This window comes from Thunnus albacares, chromosome 4, assembly GCF_914725855.1.
Source record: "Thunnus albacares chromosome 4, fThuAlb1.1, whole genome shotgun sequence".
In the NCBI taxonomy this organism is placed as follows: domain Eukaryota; kingdom Metazoa; phylum Chordata; class Actinopteri; order Scombriformes; family Scombridae; genus Thunnus; species Thunnus albacares.
The window spans coordinates 8,545,704-8,561,059 of NC_058109.1; the positions used below are offsets into that span (position 1 = coordinate 8,545,704).

At 39.6% G+C, this 15,356-nt stretch overlaps 1 protein-coding gene and 1 long non-coding RNA gene across 5 annotated transcripts in view; both read left to right on the forward strand.

The window, feature by feature from the left end:
• LOC122981255 overlaps positions 1-15,356 on the forward strand; it is a 571,779-nt gene that overhangs the window by 332,584 nt on the left and 223,839 nt on the right. The gene's annotated exons all lie outside the window — the stretch shown is intronic.
• Positions 67-15,008, forward strand: nol8 (nucleolar protein 8). Of its 4 annotated transcripts, none has more exons than XM_044349888.1 (18): positions 67-220; positions 1,434-1,581; positions 2,375-2,437; positions 3,003-3,081; positions 3,829-3,985; positions 4,426-4,724; positions 5,383-5,648; positions 6,127-7,604; positions 8,805-9,017; positions 9,303-9,428; positions 9,600-9,693; positions 10,145-10,283; positions 10,386-10,469; positions 11,810-12,123; positions 12,196-12,349; positions 13,066-13,130; positions 13,783-13,865; positions 14,208-15,008. In XM_044349888.1, the coding sequence occupies exons 2-18, from the start codon at positions 1,461-1,463 to the stop codon at positions 14,265-14,267; spliced, it is 3,795 nt and encodes a 1,264-aa protein (XP_044205823.1). In that variant the 5' UTR covers positions 67-220; positions 1,434-1,460; the 3' UTR covers positions 14,268-15,008. The 4 variants fall into 4 exon arrangements, with proteins under 4 accessions (XP_044205823.1, XP_044205822.1, XP_044205824.1 ...); XM_044349887.1 differs by having other exon boundaries at positions 1,440-1,581; XM_044349889.1 differs by having other exon boundaries at positions 1,440-1,581; positions 12,199-12,349.

A 15,356-nucleotide genomic window follows, 5' to 3' on the forward strand; every position in this document is an offset into this window, starting at 1 on the left:
AACTCCTTCATTGATTAACCGTCACAAGTGAAATATCGGATAGCTTGACGTACCGTCATTTGCTTCTGACTTTATTTGCATTTTGATAAAGCTGAATCTCCTGTTAAATAAACCACAGCGGAACGCTTCGGTTTTTGCGGAAACAAGTGCGGAAGGAAAACTGTGCAGGAGTGCAGCCCCCGGACAAAATTAACGGTAACACCAGCTGGGTACATGTGAGGTAAACATTTGTTGGTTTTTCTGTCGATATTAAAGTAAACTGATGACTCGATCGCGATAACTCTATCAGCTCAGTTATACGTGAATTTACGTAGAGGCAGTAGTTAATTTAGATTGTTTGTGTCGCTGTTTTAATTCCTCCAAAGATTCAGTGAAGTGCTTCAGGCTGAGCTGGATGGAGACGTTTAAGTGCTCTAATCGACAAAACATCATGTCCTGTTATGTTTTCCTGACTTTTTCTCTTTATTTTTTCTCTAAGTGCAGTCTGTCCATCTAGGGACTTTGGCTGAGATCATGTGACCCTTCATATTTACTTTTCCTGGTGAAACTATTGTAGTTCATTAGGTCCACCTACATGTGTAACAGCTCTGCTCCTAGTCCTACCTTCCTGAAAGATATAATGTTCAGTTTTGGTTTGAAATGTTTTATAGGAGTATTTGTTCACCATATATATATCGACGACTAGACTAAATATTGGAAACAGCTCTCAATATAGCACACTACAAGAGAACTGCACCACGAGCCTCCAAAATGACCATAATGTTGAATTTACACTTAAAAGGACTTTACAAATGTAAAGTAAAAAGTCCAGGTGCCTTGTAGCTGACAGAGAGGGGCACCCCACACTTCTGTACAAGTCTTAGTGATGATTCTTAAAGCTGTCACCAGTTATGAATCTCAGAATTTTATCTAGTGAGTGACTGAAATGTACAAGTTGGAGCATATAAATAATATCACTGTCATTCCAGTACAAACGGAAAAGAGAAACTGGTTTTGTATCTGTACAGGAAGTTTGTTTGCATAATAATAATAATAATCTAATGATATAATCTAATGATAAATATTTATGTAGGACTGCAACTAATGATTATTTTCATTAATCAATTAGTTGTTTTGTCTACAAAATGACAGAAATAAAGAAACCAGAAAATATTCATATTTGAAAGCTGTAATCTGAGATTTAAACTTTTTTTTTTGAAAAACGATTAATCGATTATTAAAATAGTTGTCAATTAATCTAATAGTTGACAACTAATTGATTAATCAGCTAATCGTTGCAGGTCTATACTTATGTATATAATGTGTGTAATTGTATAAAGTACTGACACTGAAACAGTCAACGATGTCAGTTCCCATCTATGGTCTATTGATGGATTGATAAGTGGATTGATCAGCATTTAGATAGCTGACCATGGTGTGTCTTGTCCCTGCAGTGACAGTGTTGTCGTGGATACGGAGCAATGCGGCGACTGTACGTCGGCGGGTTGAGCCACTCGATCACCCAGAAGGATCTGAAGGATCGATTTGGAAAGTTTGGAGTTGTGGAAGATGTGGAGCTCCGGACCAGGAAGGACGATGAAGGTGAGGACACTCTGACAGTCATGATGATAATAATAACAGTATTTAATTTTTAAATTCCATTTAATTCTGATTCTTTTTATGCTATATTTCATGTTTTATGTATTCTGAGAACCTTCTAAAACCTGATTGAGATATAATCCACCACAGTTGCCACTAGATTTTCTGTCAATGCTTTGTGAGACTGTTCTTAAAATTCTCCTTTTGTTGCATTCAAGGACTTGCTCTACCTGATATTTAAGAATCAGCTGCTGAACAGCAAGTTTATTAATGCAAGAAATCACATTCACTGTATATTTTTAAGTAATTTTTCTTCTTGTTTGTTTTAAATCTAGTTTCATAGACTGGCAAGAGTGGACCTGGAATTATAGACATTTACAGTGTTAGACTGTAATCTTTCATAACTAGCAAATTATTGGCAATTTGTTAAACTTTAAATTTATGAATGCATCATTTAAATGCAAATTTAACCATTTTCTTCATAAAAGTTTTTTTTCAATGTGTCCATTTATTTGATTAATTATAAGCAACCATATTGAAATTGTTCAACTAGCACACTCCAGACTCCAGAGATCTATTTAAAAACTGAGTATGATTTCGAAAAACGTTCAGTGTGGATTTTAATTACATGCATTTTGTAGTTAATGTGATAATCATACAAAATCATCATTATCATCCTTCAATAAACATAAAGGTTTTTATGTTTCATTGTATGATTGTTGTGTAAATCATATTTTGTCGTTCAGAGATTCCTCAGCGACCTGCATGTGTTCTGACTGTTGCTGTTCTCCTGCAGGGGTTCCTTACAAAACATTCGGCTACATTAACATCAACATTTCAGACGCAGACCTGAAGAAATGTAAGTGAACAGAGCTGCTGCAGGAAATCCTGCGTCAACTCAACAGCTTTATGTGTTCTGTGATGTTCTTTCAGACTAACTAACACCTCAGCTGTTATAAGAGCCATGTCATTAAACCTTCAAGTCATGTTTTAATTAAACAGGAGAAAAAACATCAAAGATCAGTTTCACAGAAGTGTCAATATCTTGAATCAGGCAAATCACTGCACAATTCTGGCTCTCGAAAATTATTGATTTCTGATCTGATCCTCTCCTCCGGAGCAGGTTAGCCATGCAGCATAAGTTATGAATCACCATGGTGATTTGATTACAAATCATTTTGATTAGCTGCAACTAATCATTATTTTCATTATCTATTAATCTACCAATTTTCTCTATTAACTAATAAACCATTTTGACTGTAAAGTGTAAAAAACTGTTAAAAGTAAGCCAGTTTGTGATAATAGAGCATCTGAGTTAAACCCAAAGATCCTGTAGCTTGATAACCCACTAATCTCACTTTGTGATACAGGACTCAGAGCTTGTGTTGTATCATCAGTATGAGATCAGTGTTCTTCTTCTGCAGGTATGACGGTGCTGAACAAATCGAAATGGAAAGGAGGAACTCTGCAGATTGAAACAGCCAAGGAGAGTTTCCTGCACAGGTACAGACACGTTCACTTCACCGGACAGTCCAGTATTGACACAAAAATGTCTATGAAGCAAGAGGAAGATGATTCCCAAACAATCGACTTCATTTTAATTAGGGTTGCAAGCAATTATTATTATAATATATAATAATATATATTAATCTACCAGTTATTTTCTTGATAAACTGTTTTGACAGTTAAGTGTCAGAAAAGAGTCCAAGGTAATGTCTTTAAGTGTCTTTGGTGAGACATTTAAACAACAATCTAAAACCTGCAGATGTTCAGTTTACAATGATAGAAAACAAAGAAAAGCAGTAAATCCTCATATTGGGAAAGCTGCAACCAGCGAATGGTTGATGTTTTTGTTTATAAAATGATTCAAACAATTAATAGATTGTTAGAATAGTTGCCAATTCACTTCTGTCTGTGATTTTTGCATACTGGTATAAAGAGTCTGAGTAGCAGACTGTTTAGACTGTTAAACCTCTGTATTAGCATACAAAATGATTGCAGGTGTGTAAGTAAGCTGTAAGCATCTGTGCATCTGTTTTCAAAACAGATGTGTAGTTTTCCAGATGTAGCTTGTCCCTGATTCTTAACATTCAAACAGATTCCAGTGATTATTGAGGGAAAAGAACAGCGCAGAGAGCTCCATTTATTAAGTGAAAAATATTCCACCTCATTAAACCACCTGCTGATAATCTAATGCTAATAGCTTCTTCCTGATCCCAGTGTGTGATGAGTTTGTGTTTGTGTCTTCAGACTTGCTGAGGAGCGGCAGGAGGCGGAAGAACAGCGTCTCCAGCAGCCCGCAGCTGAGGACAAGAGACAGAAGATGCTGGACTCCCTGAGCAAAGCTGGTGTACACGACTTCACCATGAAGGCTGCGGTGCCGGGAACCGAAATACCAGGACATAAGGTCCAGTCATCTACTGCTTCCTGTTTCTATCAGGACGTCTGTGTGCATTTATGTGTGTGATGGGAAGCGTCTTGGTTCGGTGTGGACTTCAGATCCAGTAGAGCCTGAGCAATACTGGTTTTTATGTTTGTAAGATAAATGGGCTCAAAGAAACACATAATATAGATTACAGAATTTTAACCAGAATTTTCACTTTTTTACCTAAATGTAGAGAATAATTTAAAAAATGATGTAATCACATAGAAATTTAACACAAAGTTGACTTTTAAATCTTGACCAATAATAAGTAATCATTGGTTAAATTTGAACATCACAAATTTCAACATTGTTTATTGATTAGCCTGAAGGGGGCGCCATAATGTCTGTTGAATCGTCTTTATTTGCTGCACAGCACCATGTGTGGTGATGAAGGTGTTGACTGTCTTCCTCTCTGGTTTCAGGACTGGGTGGTCAGTAAATTCGGACGAGTCCTCCCCGTCCTGCAGCTCAGTTGTCGGAAAGGCAGCAAAGCTCGAACCCTGAAGTACGACCCGTCCAAGTACAGCCACAACATCCGCAGGCTGAATCCGCCCACCGAGGACGAGCCCACACCTGTCGCCCAGCTCACCTGGGAGGTACCGGGAGGAGATGATGACATCAGCAAGAAGAGGCGGGGCGAGTTCCCCCCATATCAGCCACCGAGACCCAAGAAGAGTCGGACAGACGTGGTCATCTCCCGTAATGCTGTCGGCAGAATCGGGTAACAGTGTTTTGTTTTCTACAGTCTGACATAAAGGTTCCACTGGTTTGTTTCTGCAATTCTAAAAGGTTCCTGTTGGTTTCTGTAACACCCAAACCTCCCAGATTGTTTCTGGTTTCTAACATCCCTGATGGTTTTTGGGATTCCATATTTTCCGGGATTCTCAAAGGTTCCCTACCAGTTTCTGAGATTCCCAAATGTTCCCAGTCGTATCTAGAATTTCTAGGGATATCTAAGGATTTCTGTTGGTTCCTGGGATCCTCAAAAGTTTGTTTTAAGGTTAGAATTCCCAAAAGTATTAACTGGTTTCGTTGATGTTTTTTGAACATCCTACTGGATCTTGGAAATCCCAAAACTTTGCACTGAGCTTTTAAGAAGTCCTGCTCTTTTCTAGGATTACATATTTTTCAAGTTTTTTTTTCGAGGATTCTCAAAGGTCCGACTTTTCATTTTCCTTCTGGAGTTCTCGGGTTTCTTCTCGTTTATTGGATTGCCTAATGTTCCTAATGGTTTCTGTAATTTCTGCTGGTTTTGGGAATTCCAAATTTTCAAGTGCTTTTCAGGATTCTCAGAGTATTAAGATTTACATTTTGATCCCACCTCTGGTATCTACATGGTGTTATTCTGCTCTCATCAGTCTCCTCTGTGTTCCTCTCAGATTCGAGAAGATTGAATCTGTCAACAACACCGAGGCTCATCGGGTCACCAACGGATTTGAACTACCAACCTACCACAGACTGGCTCAGAGGAGAGGGGCACTCGTAGCTGACAGTGACGACGATTCAGACGAGGAAATCCGCAGGCTGGTGGCGGTTCAGCAGAGCTCCCATGGTGCACTGTGGCAGGAAGCGGAGGAGGATAACCTAGAAGTGGTCGGACATGATTACTTGGTGAAGTCTGGACTCTCCGGTCAGCAGCAGAAAGGTAACAGATATGTTTTCATCTCCAGGCACTTTATTTCTGTGTATCATCTTACTTCTTTAAGTCCCAGTAGCTTGTTAAAGTTTTATCGTAGAGAATTGAGACGCCGTTGATGGTGAAGATCAACTTTTCCTCCATTTTGTTTGAAGTTGTTTTACGTAGTTGAGTGGAGAGGAAACACTTCTGTGCTTGTGTTTCCTTTCCACTCAATACCATATAATGAAAATAAAATAAGAAGATAATAGAACAAATTTAGATCGTGGTATAAGAAAACAAAACTTTCTTAAAGAATTAAAGGAAATGTTATATTATTATTATTATTATTATTATTATTATTATTATTATTATTATTATTATTATTATTAAGATTATAAATATGGATGGTTTGTGAGTTTAGCACCTGAAGTTCAGGATACAGCCAATGACTCTGTAATTTCTTTAAACACAATATGCAAGAACACCTTTTTCTTTGGGTTTCCAGGTAGGCCAGATGATAAAGACGAGGAAGACTACGATTCCGCCGACACGGATGAATTATTCGCTTCCAGGAAACCTCCACCGCAGGAGAAACTTACTCAACTCGCTGCAGAAGACATCTCAGGAAACAACACAGACAGGAAGAGAAAGACGAAGAAGAAAAATAAAGCTGGTGAGCAAGAGGAAGAGGAGGAAAAGTACGATTCATCAGATGCTGAAGAACACCTCCCCTCCAGAAAACCTTCCTCCTCACAGCACAGAGAGGATTCTGGGAAACAAGGCAGCAGCTCTGAGAACCAAAGTAAGAAGATGACAGTCCTCCCTGTTGTAAAACCCCCTTCCTCAGAATCAGATAGTGATGAGGAGGATGATGATGAATCAGATGATGATGAAGATGATGAGGAGTTAGAATCAGCAGATTCAGATTCAGATTTAGATTATGAAGCCATGTTTTCTAATGTGACCCGTCTGGAGATCTCCCTGGCTGATCTACAGAAGCTCGCTGAAGCTTCCCAGGAAACCTCTGACACTACATCTCCCAGCATGCTCAGCGCACAAGAAACTAACCTCACGTCCGACCCCGCTGAACGACCTGCTCCCAAGAAAGGCACCATGCCGGAAGAAATCCTCGCTGCCATCATGGAGGAGGACAGCAGCGAAGACGAACGGAAGAAGAAAAAGAAGAAAAGAAAAGACGTCACGGCGACGCTGCTGCCCGCCTTCCAGGGGACGAGAGCGCTGAATGAGGGATCAGAAACAGATGAGTGTCAGAAGAGACAGAAAGAGGAGGAAGAGGAGGGAAGTGCGGTCAAAAAACAGAAGCTGGACTCTGAAGCTTCTCAGCTGAATCACAAAGCAACAGACAGCAAAACCAGCAGAACTCTGAGCGGACAGAAACACACAGAAACGGATAAGATGATGTCACAGAGCAGTGAGGAAGACGAGGAGGAGGAGGAGGAGGAAGAGGAGAAAAGGGAGGAGCTGGTGAAGAGCATGGGTACTCCAAAAGTTTTAAAAAAGGCTCCAACTAAAGTTCCAGTAAATGCTGAGAAAGCTGAAACTGGCTCCTCCTCTAGCAGTGATGATGAGGAGGAGGAGGATGATGAGGATGAGGAAGAGGAGGAGAAGATAAAAGCCTCTCAGAGCGTTCTTACAGCTAAAGCTGCAGCAAAGGCTTCACCTTCATCCTCCAGCTCCTCCAGTGAGGAAGACGAGGACGAGCAAGAGATTCCTTCTGCTAAAGATGCTGTGAAAGCAGCACCTCCCCCTGCTGCTGACAGCGAGTCCTCTTCCAGCGAGGAGGAGGATGAGGAGGAGGATGAAGAGGAGAAAGTGCCTGCTCCTCCTCGGGTGGTGTTAGGGGCTAAGGAGGAAGAGGAGCGGCAGAGGAAGGCCAACATGAGGAGGCTCGCTGCCGTCCAGCAGAGACAGAAAGAAGCTGAAGAACACAAGAAGCTCATCCAGGGAGCTCTGGCCAACCTGGTGGGTTCAGAGTGTGTGTGAGGATCAGATCAGACCGTCAGACCATTTTCCCCAGTTTGTCCAGTTCTCAAAAGACTGTTTAAGGTTTCATATTTGGCCTAAAGGGTTTAGGTTGAGTTCTGGGTTTGGATTGTTCCAACAAAATCATTTTAGACTTTTACAATTTTTAATCATAAGAAATTTAAAAATCGATCAATTAAAAATCTATATTATAACTAAACTGATGTAATTCTGACGTTGTAAACAGTTTAATGAAATGTAGGAAACAAAACTGATGAATTAAGTTTTCAGTGATTGATCAGCTCTGGGTTAGACGACGGGTTAAACTCTTCCTTTTGTCACATTGACATTATCATCAGCTTTTAAGTTTGAAATGACAAACTTGTTAGAAATCAGTTGCCTATTTACACATCCAGCAGATGAGGAGCAAGATTATCACTCATCTGGAGTCAAGTTGTGTGTCGACATGATGGATGTAAATCCAATGTTCACATTTTTGGTCTCCACTAACTTCTGAGAAAAATATCCAGCTCTTTAGCTGCTTAATGCTCCACATTAATTCAAAATTGAAATCAAGAATTGTCAAATTCTATTTCTGTATTATATTTTTATTTTTACCTTTTTATTATAATTTTCTACTTTAAAGAATCCTTCTAGACGTGTGTTAAGATATACAATATGTAACAAAACTGACTCATGGTCAGTATCACGAAAATGTTAATTACAAATCCTGTTGTTCTTAAACAAAACCCAAGAAGAATTAAGCAAATTCACCCGAAAAACAGAATGTTTCACTAATTAAACTATAATGAAAAGTCCATGTTCAAGAACAAACAGCAACAAAAGTCAGTCCACCCTTCATTCTTTTATTTTTCAATATTGTTCTGCCATTCTTCATAGATGATTCTTTTCAGCTGCTCTTTGCTGGAGGGGGTTTGTTGCTCTACTTTCCTCTTTAAAATACTCTAAAAGTGTTCTACTGGATTCAGGTCAGGGGACATACTCGGCCAGTTTATAGTTTCCACTTTTTTTTCTTTTAAAAACTCTTGTGTGATGTTTGCAGTGTGTTTGGGATCATCGTCATGTTGGAAAATTCCTCTCCTGCCGACCTTGTTAAGACTGGCAGTTCATTGTTTTATGAAAGGATTAAACTAAACCAATAATAATTATAACATTGATAACAATATTAATCTCCATTAGGACACTCCAGCAGCAGGAGCAGGGAAACACATCGTTTTTGGCTCTGACGATGATGATGATGATGATGATGATGAAGATGATGATGAAGATAAGCAGCAGACACCCTCAGAGGTCACAACGTCAAAGAAGACCCTGTTCCAGGACAGCCAATCAGAGGACGAGTCTACAGATGATGAGGCAGCAGCCAATGAGAACGGCCCAACAAAAGAGAAGGTGAGTGAAGAATTACAGATCTGAGAGAAAACTACATCAGATGATATTTAGTTCACTCAGAATCTGCCTGAGAAGTTATATAAATATCTATATTTATTTATTATTAAAGTGAATATTTAGCCATGAAGAGACAGAAGATTTTAACTGATCAAAGCGACCTCACAACAGTTTTCTCTTCTTATAAAAGTGACAAGAAATCAAACCCTGAATCTGCTGTTAATTAACTGTTTGTGTGTGTGTGTGTGTGTGTGTGTGTGTGTGTGTGTGTGTGTGTGTGTGTATCAGGTGCGTCTGAAGCCGTCGGGCCCTCAGCTGTTCGGCAACAGTGAGGATGAGGAGGATGGCGATGAAGAGGAGGATGACAGCAGGTTTGACATCAGGCCTCAGTTTGAAGGTCGAGCAGGACAGAAGGTGAGAAGAGTTCACGCCGTGCGGCACCGTTTGCTAACTGTTACAATTACATAATAAAGGATACGTTCACTTTACTGACATGCTCATATGTACATTGAAAGTATTATTGATCGCTGTAATTGTTGTGATTGAAGCCTGCCTCTGATGTTTGTTTGTTTGTGTATTGTCCAGCTGATGGAGCTGCAGTCTCGCTTCGGGACAGACGACCGTTTCCGGATGGATTCTCGATTCCTGGAGGAGGATGAGGACAAAGAGGAGGAGTCAGGTGAGGCTCTCTGTGTGTGTGTGTGTGTGTGTGTGTGTGTGTGTGTGTGTGTGTGTGTGTGTTCGCTCTAGTCATGGTCTGTAGAAAAGCAGGTCAAGATGGTGATGATGAAATGGTCTGGTATGTTTATAATACAAATTGTAGATGAATTATAGTTCATAAATATGTTGCTTTTTACCTTCCGAGAAACGCTGAAGTTAGCTGACAGAAACATAATGTTACTGAAATGTGAGCTGCTGTTGATCATGTTGATTTATTTATTTATTGAATGGGAGAGTGTGCAGTTTGAAACATTAAAGATGCACTGCACCAGAGTTAGCTTGAAGCTAATTTGCATCTGTAGTCCCCGACAAAAAACATACAGCACAACAACAAACAGTAAGTGAAACTGAAGTGAAACCTGTGAGCATCACTTCCTGGTGAATAAATAAAACGACTGTTGTTGATTCAGAGAGGAAGACGAGCGTGACCGAGGAGGACGAGGCTCTTGAGGAGGAGAGGAAGAAGAACCTGTCCATCTTGCAGAGCGTCCTCGGCAGCAGCCAACAAACCTGCAGCAGCAAGACAACCGTCAAAGCCAAGACCTTCAGGTCAGCCTCACACACACACAGTCTGGACCACAGTATTTCAACATGTGATATTAAAAGGGAAGAAATCAATAAATTAAAATGTGATAATGTGTGTGTTTGCAGAGACGTCTCAGCGCTCCATTACGACCCCAGCAGAGAGGAACACGCTGCGTTTGAGACCAAAACAGACGAAACCAAGAAGGAGAGGTACGAACACAGAAACTAGTAATGATCCGATCTGTATCAGCATCAATACCGACCTTATGAAGCAGATAGACAGAATATCAGCCATTGTTGATCGATTCACAGTGATAAAGCTGACATTCTATATTTTTATTATTGTCAAATAGATAATAATAAAAAATAAAAATAACAAATCCCATGAATAAGACTGAAAACCTTCCTTACCCTGTCTGTCTGCCGCAGGGCTTACTGAAGATGTAAAACTTCAAAAATGGCCGACAAATACATAGTCTCATTTTTAAAGGGGATATATTGGAGAAAGGGAGATTTCCATTTCTTTTTTTTATTATAAAGTAGGTCTATGTGCTTAACAAATACTGTGAAAATATCAAAACGCTCTGTCCACGGAGAAATGCAAACAGCCCGTATTCAGAAACTGCACCTTTAAACGAGCCGTTTGGACTTCTGTAAGGTTGTGATGTTACAATTATACGCTCAGCGTTTATTCCTCCCAAAACCCACGGGACCAAGTTTATTTATGTTATTTACCTAATTAATGTGCACTCGTTTCATTTCAGCTCAGTGTGAGAGTCTCTACTGCGTTTTGCTGTCATTTATGGTTGCGCTAGTTTCTACTTCCTCTCCTCTGCGCTCTGTGTGCTACAGTCCGTTACCTGTGGTTGGCCTGGGCGTGCGTCACTCAGAAAACAGTCAGCCAATCAGAAGAGAGCAGCATTGAGCAGAAACAAAACAGCCCGTTTCAGGCTGAGCGAGACGGAGGGGCTTCATATATGGCTCATACAGCTGTAATTAGGTGCTTTTTGACTATAAAAACATGCAAATATTTGTAAATAGACCACAAAAATGAAAATATTAAACTGGGAAAGGGGCATAATATGACCTCTTAAAAAAAAAAGGTTCAGTAATTTCCTAAAAAGCTGGGCACTGTAGTTTTAAGCAAATATTGCTCAAACAGGAGGAAACAGTGTATTTGTTGGGGACTATTTTCAGCAGTGGATTAATACACATTTGATGCTCTAGTGAGTATTTCCAGCAGCAGCAGATGTATGTGGGATTGATTCAAAATAAACTAGTGTGTGTGTGTGTGTTCCTGGTAAAGAAGGAGCGTGTCGCCTAATGTAAATGTGTGACTCATTTATGTGTTGTTGTTAGTTTTTAGACAACAATGGAGGTCTACGTCACAGAGGAATAAGAAATATATGACTTTGTGCACAGACAATACTTGTTAGTAGGATAGAAACTCACTAAAATCCAGTCAACATGTACTCAAACTAAATCATATCCACCTTACTCTCTCTACCTGCACATCAGTAAATCTATCATGTGATCTGTTGTCTTCACAGCAAGTCGGCCAGGAGGAAGAAGAGGGAAGAGGCTCAGAAGCTCCCTGACGTTTCTAAGGAGATTTTCTACGACGTGTCCGGAGACCTGAAGGCCCTGTTCGGTCAGACGAAGGATGACGTCGCTGGAGGAGAAGAGAAGACGAGCTGGGACCAAGAGGAGGAAGAGGAAGAAGTGGACCAAGGAGGGAAGGAAGAAGAGCAGATCCCTCTGTCATCTCTCCTCTCAGCAGATACCAGCGCAAAGACAGAGGAGTCGTCTGGGTTTAAATTCTCCTTCTTTGGAGACGACACAGAGACAGGAAGTACAGAGACAGGTAGGAGATAATTACCTCAGACTATCTCAGAGGGAAGATTTGTTCCCAGTTTTAAATCTTTCTGTCTTTCTCCAGCAGCAGCAGAGTACAAGGTGGAGAGCATCCAAGCTCCAAAGGTGTCATGGCAACAAGACCCACGTTTACAAGACAGCAGCTCGGAGGAGGAAGAGGAGGAGGAGGAGGAGGAACATGAGGAGAAAATCAGCACTGTTGCTAAAACCACAGAGTGAGAAAAATCAAGTGTTGATCCTCTGTGCTTTTGACATGTTGTCAACCGTGTCTTGAGTCAAAGAGTTTCTACAAGAGCTGCAACTAACAACTGTTTTCATTAGTCTGTTGATTATTTTATTGATTACTTGTTTTATCCGAAAAATAAGAAAATGAACCAGAACTCAAGATGGATGTCATCAAATTCCTTGTTTTATCCAACAATATATCCAAATATATTCAATTAAGTGTCATTTATGACAAAGAAAAGCAGCAAATCCTGACATTTGAGAAGCTAGGACCAGTGAATATTCGGTGGTTAATTTCCCGTCGATCAACTAATCAGTTTTATCGACTAATCATTTGAGCTTTAGTTTCTACCTGCTCCAAATGTCCACACTAGAAGGCAAGATGAAAACCGTCAAGATTTCTCCCCTCAAAGGTATTCACAGTGTTGCATTCGGATGTTCACACGAAAAATGAAAGATGTAGTTGTCTGAAGAATTTCAAACAAAATTTGGCCAATCACTGCATAAAGTAGGCGTCAATGTCGGATTGTCTGTTTCAAGAAGTTAAAACACTTGTAGGACGCAGTATGTCGAGTGCATCCTACAGAGAGACCACCCTGTGAAAATAAAAGATGAATGAATGAATGTTTGAAGTATACTGAAGCCTTAACGCTCACCTGTAGACCTGTCATCTGAATGTGTGAATGTCTGTGTTAACTGTTCACAGAGAGGAGACTCCCTCGAAGAAAGAGCTCCTCTTCTTCTTCTACCCTGAAGACAGCAGATTGACAGGTAGGATGGAGTGTGTGAGTGTAGAGAATATAAAAAAAAAACCCAGATATTACTTCTCTCCTAGCCACAGTTACGATCCCAGTCCTCTCTCTCTTTCTTAAAGGATATGGCTGGCGATTTTCTATATTTTTATTATTGTCAACAAATCTTGTGTGTAGAGCCATAACACTGTACATAACTTTAGTACAAAGTCAGGAGTTTGTGATATGTAGCACAACAAGCTAGTGACACACTGTAAACAGAAAAGTGTTCTTGCTCATGCTCAGTGTCGTCTGTTGATCGCTGTTATTAATCTTTGTTTTTTCTAAACAAGCGAACGTACTCAAAACCCTTTGGGGCAAAAGAACATGTCACCCAGTGCAATGGTGTGCTTTACTGACATGTTTTTAGCAGTTTTACTACACAGAGGAATATGATATATCAGGTTTTGAATACAAACAGTACTTGTTAGTAGGATCAATTCATTTTTGGTTTGGCTCTGAACATGAGATTAGTTGACAATAGGAAAAATATAGAAAATAAGCAGCCATATGTTTGTTAACTATCTTAGCTCCTGTCTTAGCTGGTGAAACCAACATTTCAGAGAACAAGAGGATTTCCTGAAATGTTGTACTGTTACTTTGTGGTCTAAACCTTCTCTTTCCTCCATCAGAGGGTCCGAGGTTGTTCTGTCGTTCCTCTCAGCTGGAGGAGCAGAGGGAGCAGTGGGAGGAAATGAGGAGCGCGCTCAGACAGGTACGTGAACTTTTCACATGAACATTATCAAAAACAGTCTCACCATGTGTCCCCAGTTAATAACATTTACATTTAGTTTTCTGAGGACATTTTTGCTGATTCTTCCCTTCTGAATCTTATGCACATTTACAGATTATTTGCACACATTCACAAATCTTAAATACACATGCACGATTAGAGAAATGTCTCAACTTTACTCATACATTTGCAAATAATCCAGCTACAAAAGTCTTTTTTTGTACGTGTCAACAGAAGTTTACATTACTGTAGATCAAATGTAATCTAAACCTCAGACTGAGTGAAGATGTGAACTGATTCAGGGATTCATGTCTGTTTCCACAGGAGTACCGCAAGAAACACAAAGATGCCCGCAGGAAGCTGAAATCCTCCCACAGGAGCTGAGGATTATGGGAAGTGAAGTCTCTGTGTTTCAGTTTGGACTTACTGGTCTGGACTTCAGAATCAGGAGCTGACAGATTATTTCCTTCTTCTTGGTGTCATTTTGACTGATTTTAACAGTCTGAAGGAGGGAAGAAGAAGACCAGACATCAGGAGAAAGTTAAAGAATATCAGGTTTATTTTTTTATTTTAATAAACACTGAGAAGACATTTTGTTGTCAGAGCTTCCTGGTGAAACAGCTGCATCTGATTCTCTCGTTGAACTTCTGGACAAACAGCAGCAGCAGCAGCAGCAGCCAGTCACAGCTTCAGAGGACCAAACCTGTTAGACATAAATGAATAAATGAATGAATGAATAAACAAAATGGTCAAATGAACAGAGAAATAAATATATTAATAATGAAATAAAAATAATAAATATGAAAAGGTCATTGTTGCTTCAGGGTTCAGGATAGATGTATTTTGTTAATCCATTAATTTATTTTTTGTCATTTATTTCTCCATTTATTTGGCTATACTATTCATTCATTCTTTTTTTTTTGCATTAGTCAGGTTTGGTCCTCCATACATCACATCATATAGTATATTTCTGTGTCACTGTTGGTGCCACAGCTGGAGTCAAAGTAATGAGACTTGTGATTTTCACTGTGGACTTGTTTGCCTCATTACAGTTGATTTGAGAAGCTTCAATGTCACTTTGTGCTGTAAAATAAAGTGAAATGAGATTGTTTATTTGAACATGAAGATAACTTTCAGTTTGTGTCTTGTTTGTTAGATGAATCTAGCTAAAACAAAGGCAGTCCTGCAGTAAATCCTACCTTCATGAAAGTTACAATGTCAACTTTATGGTCATTTTGGAGGCTGTAGTTTATTTTGTTGTTGGAGGTGTGATATTTGTGTAATAATGTGTCTGCCTTCTTTGGTATGAAAGGATTAGATTATTAGGAACATTTCTCTGTATAAAAAACAGCTTTGCCAAAGTGGTTAAAAAAACCAAACAATTGTCTGAATTTAAACAGTCTGCATCCTCTCCTGACTCAGAAAAGCTTCACTGTTTGCTCACATTCAGTGTTTCTTTATTGTGAAATGAAT